The 12,858-nt window shown below is 41.0% G+C and overlaps 1 protein-coding gene across 1 annotated transcript; it reads left to right on the top strand.

The window, feature by feature from the left end:
- The first annotated feature begins 11,645 nt into the window (after positions 1–11,645).
- On the top strand, positions 11,646–12,587 carry LOC105301934 (olfactory receptor 2Z1). The gene has a single exon (XM_011374804.1). It carries the CDS (start codon positions 11,646–11,648, stop codon positions 12,585–12,587), a length of 942 nt encoding a protein of 313 aa, XP_011373106.1.
- The last annotated feature ends 271 nt before the right edge of the window (positions 12,588–12,858 follow it).

The following is a 12,858-nucleotide window of genomic DNA, read 5'->3' as shown; positions in this document are numbered from 1 at the left end:
TCCATAAACCAAACACACTCACACCCACAGACACACACACACTAACACCTATACAGCACACACACACATGTGCACACACACATATAGAATCTCAAGTGCCTGTGTGTATCCATACCACCCAACATAAGCAATAAAGACACAATGGACACATTGAAGCCCTTTGTGGATACTTCCCGAGAAAGGATCATGTTGCTGGATTTGAAGTGTTTTTACACAGGAAATCCAAGTTTTATTATGATACCACACCACCTTCTAGCTGTAATGAAACGAGCAGCTCCATCCATACATACTTCAGTTTGAAGGTTCCCACTCTCCCGTAATGTTGAGTCACTTAGTCTGAGGTGTAGCTTGAACATCATAGTTTTAAAAGCTTTCAGCTGAGTGTGTATTCAGTGCTAAGAACCACTGAGGACTTGAGCAGTCTCATCATAAACCTGGAGCACACATAGGAATGCTGTATTAACCATGTCTCTGCATATTTGATGCTTTGACATTTTGGGGTCTTGCTTGAGGAGAGACTACTCCTCCCATGGCTAGTTAATTCCTAGAGACAGCAAACAGCTCACCTGCAAGTGTGCTTTTCATTGCAATCAAACCAATCCAGAGCCCACATCTCCAGCCATCTATATTATCAGGCTGTAACACTCAGGGCCACTATTCACCTGCTCTAATCACACCAGGGACAGATGCCAGACAACCAGGGCCAGCTACTACGCCTCTGTGCCCTCTAAATTATGTACACTAGCCAATCCTAAACCTGCCTACCTGCCTCACTATCTTCTCTGGAAACCACAATAATGGCTCCTGCTCACCTCCCCCCTCACTCCCTCTGTTTCCCATCCTTCCTGTGTGGTCCTCTTGAAACTCTAAGAAATAGGTTATCTTTTAATGTCAATCTTCTCCTGACCTGTTGGTCTTGCCATACCTGAATAATAATAAACTTTTATTTTAAAAGAGACTCCTTCACTCATTCTTGTCATTTGGAACTGCCAGTGGGGCTGGGATAGTTCGGCATTTTTCAGTTATCTGTGCCAATGCTCTGTCCTCCACTCCCGTGATTAATTAAGAACTGAGCATAACTATTTTCTAATGCTCTCCTGGGGCAAATTTTAGATGGAGGTTCTCTTGACTCCAAGTGCAGTTCATTTTCTCTTCTATAGAAAGGAGAAGCCAGAAGAGATGTCTCATGTGATGCTTTCCCCCGGAACCTCCATCCCTTGACTATTGGGTCATCACCGCTTGGGTAAAGAAGGTGCTGGTGGGCTAAGCAAGGAGTGACCCATTCCAGGGAGGTGTTTTTAGGAGTCATTGTGGCATGGGAGTGTGGTTGGGCGTCTCTCCCTGGGTCCGATTACTGCCCGGCTGAGTGGACTCAGAGCAGGGTAATGAAGAACGAGAGGGAGACTTTCACCTTTGTCCTGGGACAACAGGATGCACTAGGCAGTAATGAGGCCTGTTTTCCCAGTTTGCAGCCCACACATTGCAATAGTTCACATCATCTTTCTTCTTTAAGTCCATGACAGTGTGCGTTTTTGGTGAGACAGCTCTCCAGACACGATGGAACCGGTCCCACCCCTGTGCGTCCTCACACAGACTTGGTATAGACAGCTGAGTTTTGGGCAGGTGTGTTGCTGAGAGATGAGTCTTTTTCTTTTTCTTTCTTTCTTTCTTTCTTTCTTTCTTTCTTTCTTTCTTTCTTTCTTTCTTTCTTTCTTTCTTTCTTTCTTTCTCTCTTTCTTTTTCCCCTCCTCCTCCTCCTCTTCCTCCTCCTCTTCCTCTTCCTCCTTCTCCTCCTCCTCCTCCTCTTTCTTCTTCATCCAAACTGTCCCCGTTTACATAAATTTCTCCAGACTTTCAATTGCATGAAGTGTTCTATGAGTTTAATCTTCTTTACCAAACTTCTGTTGGCACCTCTGATCTGCTTCAGGCTGAAGTAGCTGACAGCTATCATCCTACAATCCCCCTCCACCATAATCTTAAGGATTCCCTTTTGGGTTAAATCCTGTTTCCCAGAATTCATTTCTTCTCTTTTCATTGATGCCCCATTTATATGGTACATATGCTCTCTGATAAAAAGTTCAACGAAGACAGATTTTTTTTGAAAACCACTAGGTCTAAAGATGTCTTTATTCTATTCTTATACTTAAATGGTTATTTAACCAGTTGTAGAATTCCAGGTTGGAATTAATGTTCCCTGAGCATTCTGAAGAGATCACTCCATTGCCTTCTAGTATTTGGTGTTATCCTTGAAAATTTCAAGACAATTCTCATTCTCGATTTTTGTGGGAAAACTATTTTATCTCTCTGAAAGCTTATAGGGTATATACTTTTCATTTATACTGCCGAAAAAAAAAATTCAAGCTTGAAATTTACAACTTTCATTCTGGAAAATTTGCTTGCATTATTTCTTTGAAATTTTCTGGGTTTTTTTCCCCCCTCCAATATTTCCACACTTCTGAAATGCCTATTGTTTTGATATTGGGCCATCTGGATTGATTCTCTGATTTATTTATCATTTTTCTACCAGTTTCCTCTTTGTCTTTTTGTTCTTTTGTGGTTTTCCTAAATTTTATGTTTCGATCTTTTTACTATGTTTTTATTTTTCCTACCATTAAAAACAATTCTAACAGCATTTTATTCTTTAAGTTAAAGAAAAAAATCTTTTCTTTATTTCATAGATACTATTTTTTTTAGATATAGCTCAGTTCTATTCAGTTATATCTCTAATATTACTAAAAATGTCTTTTAATTTCTTCTTCCCTCAGAGTCTGCTTTCTCCAAAGTACTTTTATTTTCAATATGACTGTGTCAGTCTCTGTCCTTTGTACTGTTTGGTTAACTGGGTAAGAAGTTGATTGGAAGCTCTGTGCACATGGATTTCCTTTATTACTTTGGTTTCTTATTTAGGGTGACCTGGCTGGGCTGTTTCCTTGAGGATAAAACTAGTGGTGGTTTTATTGTTGTTTTCTTTTCTAACCTGGCTGATTTTCAGAGAGGAATCCCTCACACAAAAGCCAGTCCCTTGGGTGAGGGATTTTCAGAGAGGAATCCCTCACACAAAAGCCAGTCCCTGCAATGCTGGAAAGTTGGACAGATGCTCCCATTCTTTTATTCGTTAGGAAGAAGTCAGGATTTGGCTTTTCTTCCCACTTGCTCTGTGCTGAGGCGGGGAAAGGTTGATGGCCGGTAAGCGCATGCTGCCCCAAACCATTGCCTTTGTTCTCCCAACCTGAGACACTTTTTATCAGTGCTCAGACTCAGGAAAAACAGAACTGTCCCTCAGTCAGCCCCTCGAAGTGTTAGAACTTTGGATATACTATCCATTCTCTCTTTCCTTCTTCCAGGAACCACGGGCTTCCTCCTGATTATGTGGTGCTGTGGTGGGGGAGGGCTGGTTCCTGCTGGCTGCGACACTGCTTGTCTCATGCTCAAGTGGGGTGCAGAAGCCTTTCAACCGGTCTCTGGGTTTTTCACAAAAGGAATTGACCTATATATTGTTGTTGAATTAGTGTGTCCACATGAGGAAGGAAGTCTGGGGTTTCCTATTCTGCCATCCATCTGAAGTTACCCCTAATCTCCTCTTTGAGTGAGAACACAGGTCATTTGGGTTAGAGCGTACCCTAATGTCCTCATTTATAGCCTACTTACCTCTTTAAAGACTCTCTGTTTAAATGTAGTTCTGGTGTACTCAAGGTTGGGATTATAACATATGAATTTTGACAGAATATAATCCAGCCAATAACAATGGTACAACATGGATGAATCTCTAAAACATTATGCTAAGTAAAATAATTCAGACACAAATATATATATTATATAATTCTATTTATATAATAACAATTGGTTAAAGGTGTATGGATATTCCTTCGAATTTTCTGTAGGTTAAAAATTTTTTAAGTAAAAATTAAGAAAACTGAGAAAAAACTTGGTGTTTTATTTATTTTTTAGCCATTCCCATCATTTTAGGCTTATCTTTTCCAAAGGTAAATAGAGATGGCTTGTCAGCATAAAAGAGGAAATTAAGCCAATTCTAAAATAAATAAGTAAGTAGGTAAGTAAGGAAATAAATAAATAAACATGAGCAATTAAAGAAAAACACAAGTGAAACCACATGATTTTTGTTCTTTTCTGTATGACTTATTTCACTTAGCATAATACTCTCAAGATCCATGTTCTTCCAAATGGTGATATTTAATCCTTTTTTATGGTTGAGTGGTATTCCATCATCAATGAACACTTAGGTTGTTTTCTTATATTGACTATTGTAAATAGTGCAGCAATGAACATAGGGGTACATATGTCTTTTTTGAATTTGTTTTTTAATATTCTTTGGATAAATACCCAGAAACAAAATTGTTGAATTATACTGAATTATAATGTCATATACCTAAAACTTATATAATTTTATTAACCAATGGTACCTCAAAACAAACAAACAAACAAACAAACAAACAAACAAATAAATAAATAAGAAAGAAAGAAAGAAAGAAAGAAAAGCAAAACAGGCATATTCTGCAGACTATCTCTTGGGTTAAAATTTTCCCAGTAGAATGCAAAGTCTCTTGGTGATAAGGCCTAAACTTCATAGAATGTTTGTATCTCTCAATATAATGTTTTCTGGTCCATGTTATATAGGAAAAGTTTATATTTACCTCAAGCTAAATACAAGACTTCAAATAAAACAACATGTAGAAAAGTGTCCAGAGTGATAGTGAAGGAGAGCGTGTGTCTCTGATATTGTCATTGCTGAGAGATGTTATCACAATGTCACACTAAGTGTGAGTCACTCCTGGCTGTCATGTGCTTGTCCTGGACTTGTTTCCTCAGGACCTTCTAGATGTTGGCAAATGCAAAGGTTAATGTTCCACAGTGAGTTCTCCAAAGTTGAGAGAGTGAAGAAAATCTTGGAAGAGAAATATGACCTCGTACCAAACAACTGTTAACAACTGTGTTAATTTTGCAGTCAACGGGAAGGAATGTTCTGAATGTTTCATATTCCAACATGATAGTTTACTACTGACACATAAGCCTTTTATTGGTTTTAGCTACATTTCAGGAAATTAGTTGAGAGTTTTGGATTGATTATAATACAAGCTTTCCCATTTAAAATAATGAAGTATAAGGTCTCAATGGACAGTTTTGTGTGTATCTGCTTTTCAGAAATAACTGACATTAAGCAGTAGATACTTGAACTGAGAAGATGTTAGTGTGGATAGCAGTTGAAAGTGACAAAAATGTGAAGATGGTATGCAAAGGATTAATATTTGAAGCACAGATCTAGAGTACTAATACTTTCTTTGCCATTTTTTTCTTACCCTGTTCTTTAGAACAATGTGATTTATTCACAAATAACTTTAATCATGGCTTATTCCATGCATTCCTACATCCATCCGCCCATCCATTTGTCCATCCATCTATATTTGAAGCAAGTCAACATGCCTGGTGTTGAGGATCTGAGACCCACTGTTCATTTTGTTATACCTTGATTTTTCTTTCCAAACTCCTATGTGCTCCAGCCCTTCTTGTTCAATGAACACTGATGTGTTCATGTGCCTTAGGTACCAGTTATACAGAAATGAATGATAGCAGGTTCCTTGCTGTCAAGGAACTCATGGTTCATAGTGATGTTACTCTAAGTGTGGTCCAAATTGTGACTGGCCTTAAGGAGAAAAAGACCTTGGAATAGCCTGTAAATACACAACATCACAAAACTTTAGTGCAATTGACATTTATCCTATAACAAGATTTTCTCAATGAAGGAAGCAGTATATTGAATTACTTTCTGGTGCAAGCTCCTTAACTCTATGCAGACAGTTGCAACCACTCCAAGTACTGGTCTAGAGTCTGCTTGGAAAGTAGATTTCATGACAAATGTGAAATCCAGTTGGGAAGGTCTAGATGTATGGTGTGCTGAGTTGAGAAGCTCCATCCAGGCTCAGAGGTAGAAAACACTGAGATCAATTACTAGTGTCTGCCATGGGCCTGAGACTAGGGAGTGGTGGCTTGGTCCAAGGAGTATGCTGAGTGTTACCTGCTGTATACCAGGTTCTTAACATATGTCACTTTTATCCCTGCTTCTACCTTGGATCCTCCTTATTGCCACCTGGTCTCAGCAGCACTCTTGGTAACTGATTCTGCCTTGGCCTTGCCTGTGACTTCCCTCAGTGAGCTACTGTTCAGGGTAGTCTGGCTTTCTGGTCTCTGCCCTTACCCCTGGAAACCTCTGGCCATGGAAACACAGTAAACTTATGGGAACAAGAAGAATCTGTTTCTATACCATTGCATCTCCTGAGCCTTGGAAGCCCCTCAAGAATGGAGTTTAGAGGAAGAAATGTCCTGACACAGAGACGCTGCCTCCTGCCTGTTCCACCACCATCACCACCTCATTGTTTAATTCAGGAGAAATCACCCGGACTTCAGAATTTTTTTGAGCATAGGGTCTATTTGTTGTAATGGATTTCCACATCTCTTCCTCTTGATTATATCTAAATAGAAAGACTTGGATATCTGTCACATTCAGTTATCCACATCAGTGCTGCCCATCTTTTCTGTGCTTGAGAGATGAGTAAATGTTTTTCCACAGCCCTCCAGGGACAATCCAAATATCCAGGGCTCTAGGCTCCCAATGCAACTAATTTTCTCTCTAGCAGAAATGGAGACCCAGAGGAGTTTCTGATGTGTCAGCTCTCTCTGGAGCCTCCATCCCCAGATAATGACATCTATCACTGCATAGACAGAGGCAGTATTGGTTATACCCATGATACTGGAATCCAGGAAGGTTTTATCAGGGTCTATCTTGGAATGAGAGTGGTTGACATGCTCATGGGGTATTAAGGAAGGTCTCTTACTCTTCACACAGACCCTGGTGAGTGGGGGTGAGAACCTGGAACCCAACTTTATGAGGATCTTGGGGATCCAAGCACTATTTAGACATTAGACATTAGTGGCAGGAAGGATCCAGAGAATTGTTAATGTTGTTTTCCACAGACATGGTGGGTTGAGTGTATATAGGTATTTGAATGGAAAGATAGATTTCTGTCTACCTTTTTGGATATTTGCCAATCTACAGGTAGATGTCTTGTTATGCTGAATGCTTATTCTTTCTCTGACTGTCTTCACTGCTATGAACCCAGGAAAATCAGGTCTCTAGACAGCAGGAAATCATCTGTGTTGATGTTCAATCCAAAGTCTTCTAATGTGGACCTTTCATAAAAACTGTTAGAAACAGACAGACATGGGCACCTGACCTTGATCATGGGGCTGGTACCAGAATAATCTATCTGGCATAGGTTGAGGTCATCTTCAGCTCACCTTCTGAGGACTGGCTATCCATAACAGTAATCCTCTCCCCCAGAGGAGTTCTTAGTTCTAAACTCCTGGGCCGAAGAGATGAGCATTAACTTCAAGAAAGATGCAACATTCAGAGTTGAGAGTGTTTAGGATTTGGAATCCGATGGGGGTTCAAATTCTAACCTGCCTTCTCAGTTGCTGTGCGACTTTAGGTTAGTCACTTACCCTCTCTCAGCCCATTTGTCAATAATATTAGTTCCAACAAAAATATCATTTCTCTTGCAGAATGTATGTATTCAACATATATTTATTGAGCAAGCTCTGCTACAAATCCTTAAGCTGGAGTAATTAGGTGTGAAGATTAAATAAACAGTAAATGACAGTATTATGCAAATTGTCATTCAATTAATTAGGTGACCAAGGGTACAGATCATGACTGGTCATAGTGAAGAGGAGTGAAAATGTTATTGGCACAAGAAGGTTAGTAATGCTGTCGCCTTTCCCCTGGTCACTTGGCAGCAGCAGAGTCACCCAAGTGCGTGTCTTTTTAAAAAGATAGATCGATAGCAGTGGGACTACTTGGACATCCTGAAAGGAGACGTAAGTTTGTGGGCATGCAGGACTGTGTGTGTGTGTGTGTGTGTGTGTGTGTGTGTGTGTGTGTAATAAATTTATTACAGTGTTTGGGGGAGTGTGTTGAACGCAAAGGGAAGAGCAGGGAATTTGAAATCAGATCCCTCTTTTGTTCAAATGTTGGCTCTCTTACTTCCTTGCTGGGTGATGCTGGACAAGTTACTACACTTCTTTGAATGTCTGTCTTCTCATCCAAAAGATATGGAAAAATGATATCTATAGGTAGTGATTTTTTTTTATTGCAATAAGATATACATAACAAAATTTACCATCTTAACCACTTTCAAATTTACTATTGATACTATTGAGTGTATTCACATTGTTGTACAACCTTCTCCACCATCCATCTCCAGGACTTAAGGATTAAAGTGTTAAGCATGTAAAACACTTGATACCTGCTACACAGTCAGCACTCGATTGGAATCAGCTTCTTTCGGGTGAGACTATGTGAGTGGATGAAGCAAGGCCAGATTCATTTGGATACTTAAACAGCGCTTGATAGGAGTCTGCAGTAAAAGTTATTCTACCAGCTGGGAGACTTTGTGATTTGGGGATTAGTTAGTTATATTTTGGCGGTAAGGATTAGTTTTTTTTCTGTATGAGGACATAGAAATTGTACAATATTCTCAAGATTTTTGCTGGGTCTGAGCTTAATACTATTTTAAAATAAACATCTGAAAGAGAAGTTGCTGATTAGAGTCCCTGCAGGTTACAATTATTCTGTCTCTAAGCCAGAGAGTCTCAACTGGGGGTGATTCTGCCCCTCTGGGGGACATTTGACTATATGTGGAGCCATTTTTGGTTTTCATGACTAGGGATGGAGGGGAGTGCAACTGGTATTAAATGAGCTGAGGACAAGGGTACTGCTAAACTTTATACAGTGCATAAGACAGTTCCCAACAACAAAGACTTATGTGTCTCTAAATAATGATAAGGTAGAAAAACCCTGTTGTAAACCAATGGAGTTGGGGATGAATGAACTGTTAGAGACTCTGCTAAGGGATCTCAGAGGCCAGAGAATGGGTATGCGGTTTTCTACCTAGGAAATCATAAAGTGGCACAGGCTTGACCACAAAAGAGGCCGTAATATAGAACACAGCGGTCCCTGCTTATCCACAAGGGCTACGTTCCAAGACCTTCAGGGGATGCCTGAAAATGCAAATAATACCAAACCCTATATATAGATATTATGTTTTTTCCTATACATACATATTTTCACTTAAACGAAGCACTTCATGGCTTCTCTTTGGCTTATCTAAATTGCCAGCATCACTACTCTTGTGCTTCAGGGCCATTATTAAGTAAAATGAGGGTTACTTGAACACAAACACTGTGATACTAGGACCGTTGATCCAATAATCAAGTCTGCCACAAAGCGACTAATGGTGGGTAGGGTATGCAGTGTGGATACACTGGACAAAAAGATGATTCATGTTCTGGGATGGACAGAATAGGATGGTGTGAGATTTAACCATGCTACTCATGCTACATTTTAATACTTATTGTTTGTTTCTGGAATTTTCCATTTAATATTTTAGTGGTTGACTACAAGAACTGAATGTTTTTCCTCTCAAGAAAATTAGTAATAATTCTATAATTATACGATTTGTAGATATTATTATAATATATTTAATAATTATGTGTATAATTATTTATAATTTATTGAGCACTTGCCACATGACAGACACTAAGCTCTTAATATTTATCCTTTCATTTAATCTATACATTATTGCCACTCATTTTATGGATGAAGAAACTGAGTTTGAATAGCTACCCAAAGTCAAAATACTTGAGCTGCGATACAAGCTCATTTTAATCTTACTCCTCCGTACACGCTCCTAATCACCAATCCATACAGCCTATGTGCTAAATTCCTTTGCTCTGAAACAACTTTCCCACATCTAGTTGCCTGAAAAACTCCTACCTGACCTTTGAAACTCAGGCACAATGCCTCCTCCTCTGTGAATCCTTTCCTGACCTGATCCTAGGCAGAAGTCCAACCACTGGGTACCCAAAGTATTGTGTATGTGTCTTTATTGTGTTGCAGATCAGACTATTATTCTGAAATGATGTGAACAATGTTCACTTTTCCTTGAACTCTAAATTTTGTAACCATAGGACTAAGTTATCTTACTCCCATATGTCACTGACTGACTGTGGAAAATGACACCAGTGAGGCAGCCCATTCCATTTTTGGTTGGATTTCATTGTTAGAAAGTTCTTCGTTAGGGTGAACCACACAGCCAGCCTCATTAACATCTACTTCCCAGCAGCAGGAAGCAGTTGGTTGTACCACATACATCCCTCTCATTGAAGATTTTCAGATACTGAGGGCATGTCATCTCTCCCAAGAGGCTTATCTGATCATGTCCTATGGTGTCCCCAGCCATTTCCTATGAAAAATTCCACCCACTTCCCTCACTGTACTTCCCTCTATCACAAAGATCTTGTCCATTTATCTCTTTGTTTGTCACTGAAACCCTGATAGAGACTGTGGGGTTCAAGGAAGGGAGCACCTTGCCTGGGTGATGAATATCTTATGTCCAACCTAGCATGTGACAAATTTTGTTGAGTGCGTAGGTGAATAGTAGGTTGAGGGCTTGAATGTGATAGGAAAATCAGCAAAATGAATAATTAAAGACAGCCTTGAAGGTCATCTGTGTGAGAATGGCAGCCTTAGGACAAAGAGCTCCAGCGAAGACTTCAGTAGAATCCACTTGCCTTTAAATGATCTGTCTTGCTACTTCTCAAACTACCCACAGTTGGGAATAAATATTCTTCTGGTTCTGCATTGTTCACTGTTGGAACTGTGTGTAGTGTATGGTATTCCAGCGCAATCTGAGTTTACTTGGGGTCTTGGAGGTTGTCAAGGGTTTTTAAGTATTCCTGATTTAGGTTTGCAGCTCTTTCTAGTCCATCTCATTCTTGTCTGTCTCATTCACTCAGGCAATATTTATTAGAGACTCACAATCTTGCAGGCCTGGTGCTTTATTCTAGTCCTTGAAATTGAGTCAGACTACCCACAGGTTGCTACTTTCCCATCCAATGCAACTAAGTCATCAATAATAACTGAGCTCATTGATAACTGTCTCATCCACCTAGCCCTAGGCCATTTGATCCCCAAAATGCTGTCTGTCACTCAAGTGCCTCTATGGCCCAGACTCACTAGATTCACAATTTCAATTTGACCCCATCGCTGGCTGATAATACATTGCTCTTTGCTGCAGATTTTCATCCAGGTACTTGGATCAAGGTCCATCTCTCTGTTTTCTTGCTTGAGTTGTTGCTTCAGCTCCATCATCCCCTATTTCACCTCCCAGCCTTTTCGGAATTTCACGCCTATTTGGCCCCAGGACCACTCAGATAAGGGCTATTGAAATGTTCTACTAGGGCTGTATTAATGTCTTTGATGTGGACCTCAGAATTTGGACTATAAGAGTCAGTGGGAAGCCCTCGATTGGGATGTGGCCAAGTATCTTATTCAGAGATTCAAGTGACTGCTCTCCCATCTCATGCCTGTGACAAATATCACAAACTGATTATTGTTTTCCCACTACTGATTTCAGCTGTGACCTCATAACTCCTCTCAAGATGGCACTCTAGGCAGCCACTACCAATTGATGGCCATTGGCAAGTGGAATGAAACTTATTTGCCATCCCCACACAGGCTTCTTGCCATTGGTTTCCTGTTCTTCTTGCAGCAAAGTTATGTCATGTAAAACATGAGGGATATGAATCAATCGGTGACCTCTGACTTTTTTCTGGTGGGCCTCTTCAGTCACTCAAGGTCACCACAGCTACTCTTCTCCTTGGTGGCTGCCATGTTTATTGTAGGCCTCCTGGGCAACACTGTCCTGCTCTTCCTAATCTACATGGACTCCCGACTCCACACACCGATGTATTTCATGCTCAGTCAGCTTTCCCTGTTTGATGTCGGCTTCCCGCTGGTCACCATCCCCAAGATGGCTTCAGATTTCCTGCAGGGAGAAGGTTCCATCTCCTTTGGGGGTTGCGCAGCGCAAATATTCTTCCTCACACTGATGGGCGTGGCTGAGGGCATCCTGTTGACCCTCATGTCCTATGACCGTTATGTTGCTGTGTGCCGCCCCTTGCAGTATCCTGTGCTTATGAGGCGCCAGGTATGCTTGCTCATGGTGGGCTGCTCCTGGCTGGCAGGTGTGCTCAACGCCTCCATCCAGACCTCTGTCACTCTGAACTTCTCCTACTGTGCCTCCCACATCGTGGACCACTTCTTCTGTGAGGTGCCAGCCCTGCTAAAACTCTCCTGTGCAGACACCTCTGCCTATGAGTTGGCATTGTCAATCTCGGGGGTTCTGATCCTTGTTCTTCCCCTGTCCCTCATTACCACCTCTTACGGCCATGTGTTGGGGGCCGTTCTACGCATGCGCTCAGAGGAGGCTCGAAATAAAGCCTTCACCACTTGCTCCTCTCACATCACAGTCGTGGGGCTGTTTTATGGCGCAGCAGTGTTCGTGTACATGGTACCAGGTGCCTACCACAGCCCACAGCAGGATAACGTGGCCTCCCTCTTCTATGGCCTCGTCACTCCCATGCTTAACCCCCTCATCTACAGTCTGAGGAACAGGGAGGTGCGAATGGCATTAGTCAAGGTGCTCAGCAGAGCTGGGCTCAGGCCAAAGTGATGACCATATAGAGGGCTTCTGGTGTGATTTCAGCAGTTCTCCATCCCACTCATGGCCTCAAAGCAGCCACTTGTGAAGCAGCTGCTAAGCCCTCATGTTAAAGGCTGAGTGTCCAGCTTCTTCTCATCCTGTGTGATGGATTGGGTTTACGTTTTCTCCATGGACTTACAGAAATCAACAATAGCAGCCCCAAGCACTTCTGGTATATTCTTTCCCTATTCTTTAGTATTATTTACATGAATGGAAGGCATAGGGAATATAGTCAATAATA

The sequence above is a fragment of the Pteropus vampyrus genome, unplaced genomic scaffold, assembly GCF_000151845.1.
Source record: "Pteropus vampyrus isolate Shadow unplaced genomic scaffold, Pvam_2.0 Scaffold255, whole genome shotgun sequence".
Classification (NCBI taxonomy): domain Eukaryota; kingdom Metazoa; phylum Chordata; class Mammalia; order Chiroptera; family Pteropodidae; genus Pteropus; species Pteropus vampyrus.
This window is presented reverse-complemented; position numbering and strand designations above follow the sequence as displayed.